Consider the following 18292-nt stretch of genomic DNA (forward strand, 5'->3'; position numbering starts at 1 on the left):
GACGCCGGCGTGAAACACTCTGGTGTTTATGCTGGCGTCAACACCTAGCCGCCGTTTGGAAGAATCCCGGCCACTATCTCTGTGGTAGATTTTTAAACTGTAAGATATAGTGCTTTAACTTGAAGAGTAATTGAGAAGGGCACTCTTAATAATAATCTTTATTGTCACAAGTAGGCTTACATTAACACCGCAATGAAGCTATTGTGAAAAGCCCCAGTCACCACATTCCGGCGCCTGTTTGGGTACACAGTGGGAGAATTCAGAATGTCCAATTCACCTAACAGCACGTCTTTTGGACTGTGGGAGGAAATCGGAGGACCCGGAGGAAACCCACGCAGACACGGGGAGAACGTGCAGATTCAACACAGACAGTGACCCAAACCGGGAATCGAACCTGGGACTCTGGTGCTGTGAAGCAACAGTGCTAACCACTGTGCTGCTGTGTTGCCTCTTTACTCCTCCATTGGCAGTTTCTCCAAACTTCTCTTGCTTCTAAGTTTAGTAGCTGTACAAAGAAATTTCAAACATGGCTATTAGTCACATGACCTTTTCCCACAATTATTTCAGAAAGGGATTGTTCATCGGATGTCTGAATCTGGCCTTTGTTCTTTGGATTATAATTCCCCAGTCATTAGCTTCTGAAGGAGTCATTATTCATTTTGCTGACCCCCTTCCAGGTCGCTATTGTTCTGGTGGACCTTCGGTCTCCACTGGAAGGATAGTCTTGTAAAGATGTAAATGCTATGACCCGTTCCTCTCAATAGTTCCTTTTGAAGTGAACCTTGACACCCTCAGGTATGAAATTCCATGAGAAGGGCGTAGCTGTAGTTCAATCCATTTAGAAACGTTCCAGAAAGGTGGTCAACTTACAATATCAGACATCAGGTGACTTGTGGCAGACACCTTTGGTCACTGTCTTTTCTTCTCTTCAAAAAGTATTTTTTTAAACAATTCAGTACATGTTGATTCGGTGGTGAAATTACAGATTGATCTCACTCAGTCAGAATTCCCATCATCAAAACACTCAGCTTTGGATGGGTATCAGGAACCATCTCCTCAGAAGATAACCTTTATCTTTCAGCAGCCACCTTTGGAGTTCGAATGTTGGTCTGGAGAGTTGAGACACCTGGGATTCTCATGACAATTGCCCATGAACCAAGCACAGCCAGCAAGATGCATTTCCTATGGTCGTAGGCCTGCTGGACGTTTAGTGAGTGGAAGCCTTTTTTGTTTACGAACCTTGCTGACCAGTTTGTCGGTGCCTTGATGGCTACATGTGTACACTCAATAACCCCCTGGAACTGTGGGAATCCATTGATGGTAGCAAAGACCAATGCCCTTTGTGCCTGTTCTGGCCCACCTATCTCAAAATGGGTTTAGTCCCTTGCACTCCATATAGGGCATCCATGACATGTTTGCTGGTGTGATGAGCCAACTGTGAGATGTCACTCAAGTTTGTAGCTGATCCCTGGAATGACCAGCACGCATAAACATTCAGGGTGACAGTGACTTTGACAGTTACTGGTTGGAGACTGCATGAGTGCTGCAAAGTCAATGTGGAACAGAGCGCAGATGTTCAGCCATCGACCTGGTTAGGCACAGTCACCTCCGGAACTGCTGCTTTGGCATCCACATGTAGCTGACTCTTGGGCAGTACACATGAAGACTTGGCTAGCACCACCTTTTACTTGCAGCCTCTCTCTGTGCTTTGCTGGTCTCCTCCTGATCAGGAGGGTGCCTCTATTGAAGCTTCTCCTCACTATTTTGTCCAATATCAGAGTGACTTGATCCAACTTGCATTCCCTCAGCTGTCTCTCATCTGTTCACCAGGGCTTCCTCTGCCAACCTTTACTGTGCAAGTGATACCAGCAGCTGATACTACTCTCAGGACACCTACCACTCATTGTTGACAAATACAGGCCTCTCTGTACCAGCAAAGGCCACTCTGTGCCAAAGCACTCTTCCCCGTGCCTGCCAATTGAAAATTCAACACAGCTCCTCTGAGGTTTGTTAATGAGCTCCATAAGTTCATTGAGCCCTTAATTGGAGGTGTGTGTATTTCAGAATCCCCCTCGCTCTCCCTTTGTAAATTGCATCATGTTCCAGAGGAGGTGGGGTCCAATGTATCTGCATTCATAGAATTCATAGAATTTACAGTGCAGAAGGAGGCCATTCGGCCCATCGAGTCTGCACCGGCTCTTGGAAAGAGCACCCTACCCAAGGTCAACACCTCCACCCTATCCCCATAACCCAGTAGCCCCACCCAACACTAAGGGAAGTTTTGGACACTAAGGGCAATTTATCATGGCCAATCCACCTAACCTGCACATCTTTGGACTGTGGGAGGAAACCGGAGCACCCGGAGGAAACACACGCACACACGGGGAGGATGTGCAGACTCCGCACAGACAGTGACCCAAGCCGGAATCGAACCTGGGACCCTGGAGCTGTGAAGAAATTGTGCTATCCACAATGCTACTGTGCTGCCCTACTCGTTCCCACTTTCACCATGATTTGAAAATAAAGCCTCATATTTTCTAGTACCCAATTCATCTTTTATCCAATTAAGGGGAAATTTAATGTGGCCAATCCACCAACCCTGCACATCTTTGTGGGGACGAAACCCACGCAAACACAGGGAAAATGTGCGAACTCCACACGGACAGTGGCCCAGAGCCGGGATCGAACCTGGGACCTCAGTGTTGTGAGGCAGCATCGCCACCGTGCTGCCCGAGCCTCATATTTTCTGACTGCTGTAAAACATGTTCTTGCTTATTAAATATCATTCACATACGAATTAGGAGCAGGAGTAGATCACTCAGCCCTTCGAGCCTTCTCTGCCATTCAGGAAATCATGGCTGAGTGTCACCTCAACTCCACCCTCCTGCCTATCCCGATAACTTTTCACCCCCTTTGCTTATCAAGAATCCATCTAACTCTGCTTTAAAAATATTCAAAGACATTGCATCCACCTCTTTTCAGTAAGAGAGTTCCAAAGACTCATAACCCTCTGACAGAAAAGATTTCTCACCATTTCTGTCTTAAATGCGCGACCCTTTATTTTTAAACAGTGACCCCAGTTCTAGATTCTCCCACAACAGAAAACATCCTCTCCACATCCATCCTATCAAGACCCCCACGGATCGTATATGTTTCAATCAAGTTATCTATTAGTTTTCTAAACTCCAGTGGATATAAGCCTAGCCAATAAAACCTTTCCTCATAAGACAACCCACCCAATCCAAGTATTAGTCTAGTAAACCTTCTCTGAACTGCTTCTAATGCATCTACATCCTTCCATAAATAAGGAGATCAATGTTGTACACAGTACTCTAGATGTGCTCTCACTAGTGCTCTGCATAACTGAAGCATAACCTCCCTACTTTTGTATTTGATTCCCTTTGTGATAAACAATAACATTTTATTGGCTTTCCTAATTACTTGCTGTATCTGCATATTAGGTTTTTGCAATTCATGCACTAAGACACACAGATCCCATGCATTTCCGAGCTCTGCAATCCCTCACAATTGAGAGAATATGCACGGGCAGCACGGTAGCACAGTGGTTAGCACTGATGCTTCACAGCACCAGGGGCCTGGGTTTGATTCCCGGCTTGGGTCACTGGTTGTGCAGAGTCTGCACGTTCTCCCCGTGTCTGCGTGGGTTTCCTCCGGATGCTCCGGCTTCTTCCCACAAGTCCCAAAAGACGTGCTTGTTAAGTGACATGGACGGTCTGAATTCTCCCTCAGTGTACCCGAACAGGGGCTGGAGTGTGGCGACTAGGGGATTTTCACAGTAACTTCATTGCAGTGTTAATGTAAGCCAACTTGTGACACGAATAAAGATTATTATTATTATGATTATTATTATTGTTAGAAAATGCATTTTTATTTTTCCTACCAAAATGCACAATTTCACACTTTCTCACATTATACTCCATTTGCCACTTAATCCGTCTACATCCCTTTATAGCCTCCTTGTGACTTTTTAACACCTTACGATCTATCTTTCTCTGTGTCATAAGCAAATTTAGCAACCATGCCTTTGGTACCTTCATCCAAGTCAATTAGATGAATAAGAAGAAGACGAGGCCCCAGCAGTGATCCCCTGTGCACACCACTCGATATATCTTGCCAACCAGAAAATAAAAAGATCAATTTACACCTGTCCTCTGCTTCCCATGCCAATAGGGGGGGGGGGGGGGGAGTCCGACATGCATGTGACCCTCAAAGGGTTTCCCACAGATTCCAATACACAAACTGTGCTATAATCTAGCTTTGCACCCAAAATCAAAAACAATTTGTCATTGTTCTGCTTGCATTAAAAGTGGTTGATAGCACTTCTATAGGATCCTGTATTGAGTATAACCTTTACAGGTTCTGTTCCATATTGTCGGTGGCCATGCACTATAACAGGTTCCATTACAGTGAAACTGCAGTGAACTTAGGACATCAACATTTGAGTATCTGATGACATGAGCATGTAACCAGCAAGTAAGCACCACTTTAACCACAGAATTAATACTTATGAAAGAGGAAAGTGATTAAAAAAAATGTTAAATAAGACAAACCTTCCTTTGGTTGAACAGGAGTACAGCTTTCATTTCCAATCACATTTTCTCTCCCATGTAAAAGATCTTCCTCTGTGGCTGGTCCATTCTCTGAAACATTAGTGACTTTACTGCACAAGTGTTCTCTTTCTACAGCAAATTCCACAGCATTTCTGGTCAAAGTTCCTTCATTGCATTTTATATAGTTATCAGGGTTCAGCTTTCTTTGATCTGGCAATTTAAAGTAGAAATTCTGTCCACAATCCGTATCCAGTTGTCTTGGTGATTTTGTACCATTGCAGTCCTTTGACTGGGAACTAAGTTGATTTAAAAATCCGACAAACTTCATTCCTTTCTTGGCTAAATCATTCACCTAAAATTAAACAACACAGAATTAAAAATTGCATTTCTGTCAACTTGAAAACAAACACATTCTCATATTTTTAAAAACGTGTTGGGCAGCGATGTGTGACAGGAGCAGATGCAGCTACTAGTGGCTCGGTGACCTCTGTGAGGTCACCTAAGCATTTTCAGGCTGGGGCTCTATTATTCTGCAGCACTCCCATTGTAGTACCCAATGTGTGATGTGTATCCCCAAGAAGTACGCCCGTGTTCGTTCCATGGCTCCTTAGTGAATCATTGCATCCTTAAGAAGGAACCGAGGGAACCGTGTGGTCTGTAGATCCCGGTTAAAGGTACTTCCTCATTCGCCTTTTGCTCTGGTGCAGTGTTGGCTCTCATTTCCTGAGGGATGGGCCAGGTGGGAAAGAAGTGGGCAGACTGGTGGGTCAGGGTGGTGGGAAGGGATTGAGAGGGGTGGGGGCAGGGGAAAGGATGACCACGTCCATATCCATTGGAATTTAGTGTAATTTTAGAAAGGGTTTATTCTGGTAAACCTGACACACATACTAAACTTATGGCCTCCTATGTCTGACCAACACATTGCCACCTCCCAAACAAATCAGGAAATGGTGTCATTTTGTTAATGTAAGTGAAACACATCCAGTCTGGGCACAACTGGTGAAAGATATGTCTGTCCAGCCAGTAGTTGTTACTGATATGGATGCAGTGGGTATGTTTCTGATAGGCCATAACATGCAAGAGCGACTCCATTGCAAGCACCAAGACTGAAATATTAAAATTACCTAGAACAAGCAAAAAGAAAAGATCTTGCAGTCTCTTGGATCATAGGACACTGGGCATAGCCACCACCCTCCACCCCCCAAAAAGACGTGGGCCGGGATTCTCCGCCCCGCCACATTTCTGCTCCGACCGGCTGGCGGGATTTTCCGTTACGCCAGCGTGTCAATGGGGGTTCCCATTGTGGTGCACCCCTGGGCGCCGGCATAATGGAGAATCATGCCGGCGGAGAATCCCGGCTGTGCTTTTCCTGACAGGGAAGTTTGAATTTCCAATGGGAATTCCCTTTGCTCCCCAGGACTCTCTGATTGTGGTAACATTGTAAAAGAAACGGAGACTTGATATAAAAAATACATATTTTTCAGAAAGTTTTCATTTATAAAACACAAAATAAACAAATCCGTACAAACAAAATACCATTTACAAATTCCCTACCCTTGGGGAATTCCCCCCCCCCCCCCCCCCCCCCGCCCCCCCACCCCGCATCACTGACTGTGACCAATTCCTAAAGATAAAAGACAAAGGTGACCACCTCCAGCCGGTCCAGGCCCAGAAATCACCCAGACAGCCACCAACCCCGGCCCTAAGACGACACAAAGAAAGGCCATTAGCGCCAGTCAGATCCCTTGTTCCAGCGACAGAGAGTAACAAAAACCTAACACTCTTACAATGCTCAAACTCGCCCCGAAGGCTATATATTCCCCATGCTATTCCACTGACCACTATCCCCCAACAACCATAGCCCCCTCAATTCCAAACATACAATAGATACAAACTACAACACATCTCAAACCAATCCTTTCCAACTGTCCCCATTAAAGTCCCAATCAAATCCATTCACTCAAGTCCAAATCCATGTTCCTTGACAAAATCCTCCAACTCCTCCAATGTATTCAAAAATGTATCTTTCGGCCGAAAGGTCACTCTCTGACTTGCCAGGTACACCACGCCACACCTTTTTTTCAATTAAGGGGCAATTTAGCGTGGCCAATCACCTACCCTGCACATCTTTGGGTTCTGGGGTTGATACCCACGCAGACATGGGGAGAATGTGCAAACTCCACACGGACAGTGACCCAGGGCCAGGATAGAACCCGGGTCCTCAGCGCCGTGAGGCAGCAGTGCTAACCACTGTGCCACCGTGCCGCTCCCACACCATGCCACACCTGACCCCACTCCTGCATAGCGCTGACTTTTCTTATTAAAAGCCGCACGTCGCTTTGCCAACTCCGCTCCACGTTCTTGGTAGATGGTGATGGTGCCTCCTTTCCACCTGGAGTCCCGATTCACTTTGGCCCATGGCAGAATCTGTTCCATCTCCTGGAAGCTGTGGATTCCAATAATCACCACCGGCGGCGGCTCATTTGCCCAAAGCTGCAGACAGAGTACTCGGTGGGCCCGATTCAACTCTGGAGGGGACAATTGTCCATTGCCGCTGCTGCCCCCTCCACAAAGCTTGCCACATTCACAAGAAAAGTACTCAGTCAACTTTGGAACCCCCAACCCCTCCGGCAACCCCATGATTCTGAGGTTCTGTCTCCTGCACCTGTTCTCCAAGCATCTACCTTTGCTCTCAGAGTCTTGATCTTCTCCTCCATCGGCAACATCTCAGCTTCCAATGAGGTGATTTGATTACCTTGCTGTGACAAGGCCGCCTTCACATCCTTCAGCACCGCTCCATGCTCCTTCACCGCCCCCAAGGGTTTTCCCCAGCTTCTCCTGAATCGAACCTCATCGATTGACCGCTTAAGGGAGTAAATCTTTACCCTGCCCTGCTCCTCAAAATGCTTCGCAAACTGTTTTTCAAACTCCTGCGGCATCACCTCAGTCTGTGTTTCCACTGTGACATGAGCAGCCCCACCAAAAGCCGGGTCCACCCCTTTCCCTCCTGCTGAGCTTTGTGGGCTTTCTGGCATTGTCGAAGAATGTAATCTTCTTGCCTCCAACTTTCTTCATAGATTTTGACATATTTTCGCTGACAAATTCCTTATCCCATACGATAGGCTGGTTTTGATAGCCAAAATCCCCAAGAACGGGGTTAAAAAGCCCGAAAAATAAAGACCATGGCGGGAACTACCTTATGTGCGACCTTCTCCTGCCTGTGGCCAGTGGAAGTCAGAAACTTTAGCCAATACTGGTTTACTTAACTGAATAGTTACCTGTGAAATGTTAGACAGAAAAATCCTAGACTAAATCTTGGGTAACTATGCAACTGACAACCGCCCCCCCCCCCCCCCCCCCAACTCCTCCCTTGACTCCCAACTATCCCCTGACCTGACCTGACTATCCACCATCACCTATTTCTACTTCCTGATCCCCTGACTTCCCCTCCCCTGACCTGACTATCCTGCTAATCCCTCCAACCCACCAACCTACTCACCCACCCTACCCAGCTGCCACCTCATCACCTACCCACTTACAGACCTACACACTCACCCATTTACTAACACATTGAGAAGTTTGGGGAGCTTTAAAAACGTACCAGAACATGGCAACTAGTGCAGTAAAAATTGCCTGTGGGTTCTGCGCAGATTCTCTTTGCTGCTCTCTGTGAAGATTCCTACACTAAGGAAGCTCTTCAACATTGGGGATCAGAAGTCAGAGCATTTTAAACGTATGTAAGTGTGTCGTTTTCTGTGTGATCAGCGTCACACACAGGGGTTCTGACTGATCGGACGTTTTGGGCCAAACTTATCTAATTGATCAGACTCAAAACTTAACTATTACTTATCTACTGGACACGCACACACTCACACTCGATTAGGACCTGATTTACTCACAAACCTTGTGGACACAACTCTGACAGTGACTGAACAAGATTTACTAAGGTGAGCAATGAGAGAGAGTACCTTGTCTAAAAGTCCTTTCACAACATCACTGGAGAATGTTTGATTGCTTACAGACCATTCTTCAACAACTAACTTGCAGTGTATTTGTTCTCCTTGTTCTGACTTCTTTCTCCTGCATTGAAGTAAATAAACAAGAATCATACAAAAGTAATGAATGCTTTTAGCTTTATTTTTATTCTTTAAAAAAAAATGTAGGGTACCCAATTATTATTATTTTTCCAATGAAGGGACTTTGATTTGATTTGATTTATTATTGTCACGTGTATTAGTATACGGTGAAAAGTATTGTTTCTTGCATGCTGGACAAACAATGCATACCGTACATAGTGAAGGAAGGAGAGACTGCAGAATATAATGTTACAGTTATAGCAAGGTGTAGAGAAAAGATCAACTTACTAAATCTGTAAGTAATTGAATTAGAACATTGTTAGAGAGTTTGAAAGAGTTACAATGAAGTTTTAGAAGCATAGAACGAGAGTAAAAGATAGAATTAGAGGGTATGCTGTGTTGTGTTATGCTGCTTCGGATAACACAGGCTGCTACTTGATGCAGTCTTATCTAAAGGATGCTCCAGACTCTGAAATCAGTTCAACGTGTTTATTGAACTATTAACACAGTTCTCAAATGAGTTTGACTCTCTGCAAATCTAACTGTAGTAACTCAGTCTAACTGTAACAGCTTGCTCTAAGCCACGTGCTGGGGTGTGATGCTGCTGATCAACCCTGTCTAACTCTCTCGATGTCTGTCTGTGGAAAGAGGCAGCGTGTGAGTGCCTCATCCCTTTTATAGTGTTTATGTCATGTCCCCTTGAGGTGATGCCACCTCTGAGTGTCCTGACTGCCCATTGGTTGTGTCCTATTCTGAGTGTTCATTGGTTGCATGTTTGCATATCATGACATGCTGGGCACAGCTTGCAAGAAGTCGCCTCGCTTCGGCGCCATATTTCTTTTCAAAGGTGCTGACAATTTAGTGTGGCCAATCCACCTACCCTGCACATCTTTGGGTTGTGGAGGTGAGACCCACGCAGACACAGGGAGAATGTGCAAACTCCACATGGACAGTGACCCGGGGCCAGGATCAAACCCTGGTCCTCGGCACCATGAGGCAGCAGTGCTAATCACTGCGCCATCGTGCTGCCTTTGCTTTTAGCTTTATTTTAAAAAAATGTTTTTTATTGGGTTTGTACAAGTTAAAACACATAGGATCTAGGAAATATAACTGGTCGGGGAGTTCTTTCCTCCCTTCTCTTCTATTCTCTTTTTACAGATCATCTTACGAGGGTGGAGGGGGCATCTGGGTGGTGCCCCGTAATGCTTTTTGCATTCTTTTGTGTAGTTGCCTCGGCATCACCCATTGCTCATTTCTCCTTCCTGTTTTTCTTTGCGTTCTCTCGCTGTGCTGTGGTTGCTGCCACTGTTGTCTTCCCCCGTGCTCTCCCCCCCCCCTCTCCCATTCCTCCCCTCCCCCATTTCTGTTCTCTTCCGCCTTCTGGCTCCGCATTTTTGTTCTCCCCCCTTTCCCGCTCCCTCCCTTCCTCCCCTCCCCCACCCCTCCCCTTTCTTCACTGCTGCGCCCATTCTTTCTTGCTGGATTTGCTACCTCACCTTGCTCCCCCCCCACCCGGGTCCTCCCTCGCTTTTCTCTTTCTGTCTTGTCCTCGCTATTTCTCCCTGGCTGCTGGCTACTTAATTATTTATATGTTGGCCACAAACAGGTCCCGGAACAGTCGGGTGGATGGCTCCCATATTTTGTGGAAGCCCTCTTCCGACCCACGGATGGCGAATTTGATTTTCTCCATTTGGAGAGATTCCGAGAGGTCGGACAGCCAGTCTGCAGCTTTGGGTGGTGCTGCTGACCGCCAGCCAAGCTTCTACGGCGGGCGATCAGGGAGGCAAAGGCAAGGGTGTCCACTGTCCTCCCCATGAAGAGATCTGGCTGGTCTGATACCCCGAAGACCGCCACCTTCGGGCATGGCTCCACCCTTATCCCCACCACCTTCGACATTGCCTTGAAGAAGACTGTTGCTGTTAGCTTTATGAGAATTATAATTTCCTTTAGGTATTTGGAGGAAGCAATGAAATGTTCACCTTAGAATTGATTTAACCATAAAATATTTCAATCCAAGTTAGTTTCTGCTCAGGAACAGTTATTGTCCCACGAAGTGGAAGAAAGAACAGTTTCAACATTTAAAAAAATGTTTTGGACCAGATCAATTTGCTTTTCTCTGAACAAAGTATCAAATCAAATAGTTTAATTTTTGCTAGTTTACATATTGTAACCTCAAATCTTTCAGCTTAAAGCTCCATTATTATAACATTAAAACATTGAAGAGGAATTAAGAGCATAATAAGGTTGAGGGATTGAAATTCCAACACTCTCTTGCCACAATGCCCACAGTGGGCTGGTGCAACCACTGCAGAATTCCAGCCCCTGTTGGTGGGAATTACTTCACATTGTGGGATTACACAAATACATGCCCAGAATTTGCAGTCAATAATGGAGAGATAGCACTTGCAATTGACTTAAAGAAAGCAACCCACAAGGATTTAGCACGTTCTGGTGCATAGATTTCCTCTACTCCAACATGACTTTGAATCTAGCACCCTCTGTAGCATCTAGCACCCTTTGCCCATCTGCCTATCCTTTCGATAGGACAAATATTCTTGGATATTTAGATCTCAGCCCCGATCCTCTTGCAGCCACGTCTCTGTGATGCCCACAACATCATACCGGACAATTTCAATGTGCGCAACAAGCTCATTTACCTTGTTCCGTATATAGAACATAGAACAGTACAGCACAGTACAGGCCCTTCAGCCCATGATGTTGTGCCGACCATTTATCCTAACCTAAGATCAACCTAACCTACACCCCTTCAATTTACTGCTGTCCATGTGCCTGACCAAGAGTCGCTTAAATGTCCCTAATGACTCTGACTCTACCACCTCTGCTGGCAGTGCATTCCACGCACCCACCACTCTCTGTGTAAAGAACATACCTGTGACATCTTCCCAATACCTTCCTCCAATCACCTTAAAATTATGTTTCCTCGTGACAGCCATTTCCGCCCTTGGGAAAAGTCTCTGGCTATCCATTCTATCCATGCCTCTCATCACCTTGTATACCTCTATCAAGTCACGTCTCTCCCTTCTTCGCTCCAGTGAGAAAAGCCCTAACTCCCTCAACCTTTCTTCATAAGACATTCCCTCCAGTCCAGGCAGCATCCTGGTAAATCTCCTCTGCACCCTCTCCAAAGCATCCACATCCTTCCTATAATGAGGTGATCAGAACTGGACACAATATTCCAAGTGTGGTCTAACTAGGGTTTTATAAAGCTGCAGCAAAACCTCGCGACTCTTAAACTCAATCCCCCTGTTAATGAAAGCCAACACACCATACGCCTTCTTAACATCCCATCAACCTGGGTGGAAACTTTGAGGGATCTATGTACGTGGACCCCAAGATCCCTCTGTTCCTCCGCACTTCCAAGAATCCTGCCTTTAACCCTGTATTCAGCATTAAAATTCGACCTTCCAAAATGAACCATTTCACATCTATCTAGGTTGAACTCCATCTGCCACTTCTCAGCCCAGCTCTGCATCCTGTCAATGTCCTGTTGTAACCTGCCATAGCCCTCGACACTATCTACAACTCTACCAACCTTCGTGTCATCGGCAAACTTACTATCCCACCCTCCCACTTCCTCATCCAAGTCAATTATAAAACCCACAAAGAGCAGAGGTCCCAGAACAGATCCCTGCGGGACACCACTGGTCACCGACCTCCAGGCGGAATACTTTCCATCCACTACCATTTGCTGTCTTCTTTCGGCCAGCCAATTCTCTATCCAGACAGCCAAATTTCCCTGTATCCCATGCCCCCTAACTTTCTGAATGAGCCTACCATAGGGAACCTTATCAAACCTTTCAGTATTCACTCAGGAAAAAGATAATGTTGTGGAGGAGAATGCTGAGCCCCAGGCTAATAGAATAGATGGCATTGAGGTACGTAGGGAAGAGGTGTTGGCAATTCTGGACAGGCTGAAAATAGATAAGTCCCCGGGACCTGATGGGATTTATCCTAGGATTCTCTGGGAGGCCAGGGAAGAGATTGCTGGACCTTTGGCTTTGATTTTTATGTCATCATTGGCTACAGGAATAGTGCCAGAGGACTGGAGGACAGCAAATGTGGTCCCTTTGTTCAAAAAGGGGAGCAGAGACAACCCCGGCAACTATAGACCGGTGAGCCTCACGTCTGTAGTGGGTAAAGTCTTGGAGGGGATTATAAGAGACAAGATTTATATTCATCTAGATAGGAATAATATGATCAGGGATAGTCAGCATGGCTTTGTGAAGGGTAGGTCATGCCTCACAAACCTTATTGAGCTCTTTGAGAAGGTGACTGAACAGGTAGATGAGGGTAGAGCAGTTGATGTGGTGTATATGGATTTCAGCAAAGCGTTTGATAAGGTTCCCCACGGTAGGCTATTGCAGAAAATACGGAGGCTGGGGATTGAGGGTGATTTAGAGATGTGGATCAGAAATTGGCTAGCTGAAAGAAGACAGAGGGTGGTGGTTGATGGGAAATGTTCAGAATGGAGTACAGTCACAAGTGGAGTACCACAAGGATCTGTTCTGGGGCCGTTGCTGTTTGTCATTTTTATCAATGACCTAGAGGAAGGCGCAGAAGGGTGGGTGAGTAAATTTGCAGACGATACTAAAGTCGGTGGTGTTGTCGATAGTGTGGAAAGATGTAGCAGGTTACAGAGGGATATAGATAAGCTGCAGAGCTGGGCTGAGAGGTGGCAAATGGAGTTTAATGTAGAGAAGTGTGAGGTGATTCACTTTGGAAGGAATAACAGGAATGCGGAATATTTGGCTAATGGTAAAGTTCTTGAAAGTGTGGATGAGCAGAGGGATCTAGGTGTCCATGTACATAGATCCCTGAAAGTTGCCACCCAGGTTGATAGGGTTGTGAAGAAGGCCTATGGAGTGTTGGCCTTTGTTGGTAGAGGGATTGAGTTCCGGAGTCGGGAGGTCATGTTGCAGCTGTACAGAACTCTGGTACGGCCGCATTTGGAGTATTGCGTACAGTTCTGGTCACCGCATTACAGGAAGGATGTGGAGGCTTTGGAGCGGGTGCAGAGGAGATTTACCAGGATGTTGCCTGGTATGGAGGGAAAATCATATGAGGAAAGGCTGATGGACTTGAGGTTATTTTCGTTGGAGAGAAGAAGGTTAAGAGGAGACTTAATAGAGGCATACAAAATGATCAGGGGGTTGGATAGGGTGGACAGTGAGAGCCTTCTCCCGCGGATGGAAATGGCTGGCACGAGGGGACATAACTTTAAACTGAGGGGTAATAGATATAGGACAGAGGTCAGAGGTAGGTTCTTTACTCAAAGAGTAGTGAGGCCGTGGAATGCCCTACCTGCTACAGTAGTGAACTCGCCAACATTGAGGGCATTTAAAAGTTTATTGGATAAACATATGGATGATAACGGCATAGTGTAGGTTAGATGGCTTTTGTTTCGGTGCAACATCGTGGGCCGAAGGGCCTGTACTGCGCTGTATTGTTCTATGTTCTATGTTCTAAATGCCTTACTGAAATCCATATACACCACATCCTCTGCCCGACCATCATCAGTGTGTCTCGTCACATCCTCAAATAATTCAATGAGGCTTGTGAGGCACAACCTGATATTGCGTGCATTTAGGTACAACACCCTCAGTCCTGCATTGATCACTTCCTTCTCATATTTGTCACTTTTTTGCTTTGCCTGGGGTTAGATTCCTGCCATCTTCTATACTCTCTATTCTATTACGTGGTCTGAAAGCTTTACTAACCTCTCCTGAGCCCTCGGCTCCTTTAATTAGTTTAAAGTCCTCATCATTAACCTGCACTTCTACCTTCTCCTTTAACTTGAATTTTCTAATTCACCATACAACTGAACCTTTCCCTCACACTATTTATTTTAAAGCCCTATCTACAGCCCTCATTATGCGATTCGCCAGGACTCTGGTCCCAGCATGATTCAGATGAAGACCGTCCCATCGGAACAGGTCCCATCTTCCCCAGTACTGGTTCCAATGTCCCATGAATTCAAACCCATTCCTCCCACACCAATCTTTGACCACGCATTTACCTCCTATAATAATCTTTGCTGAGAACATCCAGTATTTTCTGTTTTTGTTTTAGATTCCAGCATCTGCAGTAATTTACTTTTATACCCGAATATTCCTCAACCACCCACCGCCTGGCTACCTCCTGAACCTGACTTGAGTTCCCTCCAATCAACTGAATACAACCGCCCTCCACCCCCCGATCACCCTGAACCAACCATCCCCAACTACCTGACATCCCAACCCAATTACCCTCCGAGACTAAATGACCAGAACCAACTATGCCACGACCACCCAACTACTTAGTCACTCACCTACCCACCTCACCCAGCTACCCATTCACTCACTCGCCTATTCACTCATCCAAACTCATCCATTAAAAGACTAAACCTTCAAATATTTAACAAAATACGGCGACTATTGACATATTAAGGGTGTGTGTGCCCCTAACCCCCGGCAACTCTACTGTGATCCAGTGGAGCTTCTCGGGCGATGCTGCACGTTTCTCCATCACTTGTGATCGGAAGGTCCCAGGAAACAAGAACTGCAATGGTGGGTAAGAAAATTCTTCATCAATATACGCAGCAAGATTCAGGGCGATGTGGAGTAAAAAAATGTCAAACAACTTTCTTCTTTCTAACCACAATTAAATTCTAATAATCATAGAATCATAGAACTCCTACAATGCAGAAGGAGGCCATTCAGCCCATCGAGTCTGCACCCACCCTCTGAAAGAGCACCCTACCGAGGTCATCTCCCCCACCCTATCCCCGTAACCCAATAACTCCAACTTACAATTTGGACACTAAAGGGCAATTTATCATGGCCAGTCCAACTAACCTGCACTTCTTTGGACTGTGGGAGATAACCGGAGCACCTGGAGGAAACCCACACAGACACAGGGAGAACATGCAAACTCCACTCAGTCACCCAAAGGTGCAATTGAACCCAGGTCCCTGGCGCTGTGAGGCGGCACTGTTAACCGTTGTGCCATTGTGTCGCTGGCATCAGCCAAATTGTTACAATGGGTGGGATTCTCCAGTTCCCCACACCATCGCGCTATTCCCTGGCAGTAGGATTCTATACTCCCGCCGCTTGTCACTGGGATTTCCCACTGAAGCCACCCCACGCTGCCAGGAAACCCACGGACTAGGGTGCACAGCTGGCGGGAATAGTGAATCTCTGCTGCCGGAGAATTCCAGCCGATGCTGTCTTCCTGGAATTAGAATTAGAATTCTACTTTTTACCTTCACTATAATAATAGCTGCTTCAAAGATGTGACTATTATTACAACCATCTAACATGAAACACTGGCATTTTTTGATATAGGATTCTTAATTGCACAACAGAATTCCTAGTTTAAAGGAAAAAAACTTGAAGCTATGAATTTAACTTACGCTGATCTCATTTTAGTTAATATAACTCTATAGATGTAACTCAATGGAGATTGTTTCCTTCTCCCCACCGAAAGAATTGTAGGATGGATGGTGGCAACAACATATCCTCTCCTGTAGTACGCTTCCAATTTAGAATTAAGGTCCAGGAGAGAGGAGATCTTGATAACGTCTGGATTTGACGAACCTATAATGTTAGGAACAAAAGACAGGCAAGTGAACACTCATATAAGGTGAACGCAGTTTGTGTTCAGCATACATCCTCATTCCTAAAATATGAACCATGTGGACTATTACTTTCCATCTGGTAGAAGCATGCCTCTGAGTCAACACTTATTTACAATATGGTAATCACGTCACCACAAAGTTACTGTTACATTTGTGAAGGAATCTGCGGTCTGATGGACTAGTGGGGAAGCATGTGCAAACTGTTGACTAAATGGACGACTTGTCAAATGCTCTGTTGGGTGCATCCACTCTCGTTTCAAAGACTTTATTTCTTTGAATAGGACCCTAACTAAAAGGGAAACTGAATCTTCAGCATTCCAGGGAAATTAAAATTTCAGGTTTTTGGGGAAACTGAAATTGGTTGAAACAGATAAAATACTGGAAGTCATCAGAGCATCCATTGTCCAGTGACGCAGTGCAGGCTTGCTGAAGAAAATTAAGCCGGATCCAGGAAAATACGGGTTCCTGCAACTGTTTTTGTTACTCAAAAGATATTTACTGACCAGAGCCATATAGCACACACAGTTGCCACTGTGGGGTGGGATAAAGGTCATACTGGTAGATCTACACAATCAAGGCTGTCATGAGCAGAACTGCGGAGGTTCTGGAGAAGCGCACTGTTCTGGTGAAGACCGAGCCCATGGAACTCGGTTAACTGTGAGCTGCAATCAGGTAAGAAACGGTAACTAAGGGCGCGATCTAACGTAAATGTTTCCAAGTGTCATTTCAGAGGGTTTGGTTGGGGGTTTCTCTCCGGCTCTGTCAGCGGGTTCCCCACCGCTATCTAATCACACTTAGTCACTTTTTGGGGCCCTGGGGCGTTCCCCTCTGGGCTAGCCCACACAGAATTATTTCCATCACCGGGGAGCTGAACCCATTGGCGGGACCGGCTCCTCATATATCGGGACACCATTTTGCAAGGGTGCCCCAATCTCTAAGTGAGCTTGTGCGTCTCTCACACTTCCCACACACATGGGCATAATGCCATATTTACCCAAGTAAGGACACACTTCTCTGGGGTAGCTGGGGGCCCCAACTTTGCTGGCATTCCCACCTTCCCTTCGGCAGCCCTCTTCCAGGATTCCACCCTTCACCCCTCCCCAACCCTCCGGAGGCCCCTTCATACCTGCCCTTCACCCCCCCCCCCCCTCCCCCGCCCCCCCCTCCCTTCGTACGTCCCCTAAACCCCTCCTTTCATGAACATGGACCCCCTCTGGCCCTGACCCTGGCAGTGCCACCCTGGCAGTGCGACCTGAATGCCTTGGCAGTGCCAGGGTGATAATGCCAAGATGCCAGCCCAGCAGTGCCAAAGTGCACATGTGCTGGGGAAGGGCCGAGGTGCCACCAATAGCCTTGGCGATCCCCCGGGTGCCGTTCCATCTGGTCCATGTTTGTGTGGACCGGTATTAAATGGCACCCAGCTGGGATCCCCGTGGGGAGGCCGGTAGATGCCAGGAGCCAGTTCGGCGAGGATCCTGATCATGACGCCTTGCGAGATCTGGTTAATTTCACAAAGTGCAACAGCGGTCAGGAAGTCCAGGGAGGCCTCTCCTGGCATTTACCGGCTGCATCGTGTTCCAATTCCAGCAGGAGACGCAGCCCACAGACCTCGTCCTAAATCTTTGAAGAAAAGGAGCCGGAAAAGGGAGATTAGAGTCTTTAAGGACTTTTTGGCTAGAATTGGTGCCACACATGTTGAGTTAACTGCCCAGGAAATCTGTGAATTCTATTTGTTGTATCTGCTACTTAATATGTAATTTATAGTTTACATTGACCACAATGTTCTTTTTGTTCATGTTTAATTCATGTTGATTTTGATTTGATTGTTAAAGTAAAATTTATAAAAGTGAAATATTGGGGGTGATTTATTGGCTGGTAGATGCCGAGAGAGGCCTCCCCCGGGGGCTACTGGACAACCATTGCACCTCGTGAGATCTAACCAGATATAGGAACCCACTTAACCATGCTGATGCCAGGTCGAACCAGCTCCCAGCATCCACCAGCCTCCC

At 46.2% G+C, this 18292-nt stretch overlaps 1 protein-coding gene across 1 annotated transcript in view; it reads right to left on the reverse strand.

Annotated features, from left to right (window-relative positions):
• Positions 1 to 18292, reverse strand: part of rftn2 (raftlin family member 2) — a 194688-nt gene that overhangs the window by 108439 nt on the left and 67957 nt on the right. Inside the window, exons 3-5 of the mRNA XM_072478922.1 lie at positions 16059 to 16242; positions 8540 to 8651; positions 4572 to 4923 (exon numbers count right to left, since the gene is read on the reverse strand). Of these exons, the coding sequence (XP_072335023.1) occupies positions 4572 to 4923; positions 8540 to 8651; positions 16059 to 16242 (648 nt within the window). The remainder of the gene's footprint in view (positions 1 to 4571; positions 4924 to 8539; positions 8652 to 16058; positions 16243 to 18292) is intronic.

Source organism: Scyliorhinus torazame, chromosome 2 (assembly GCF_047496885.1).
Source record: "Scyliorhinus torazame isolate Kashiwa2021f chromosome 2, sScyTor2.1, whole genome shotgun sequence".
Lineage (NCBI taxonomy): Eukaryota > Metazoa > Chordata > Chondrichthyes > Carcharhiniformes > Scyliorhinidae > Scyliorhinus > Scyliorhinus torazame.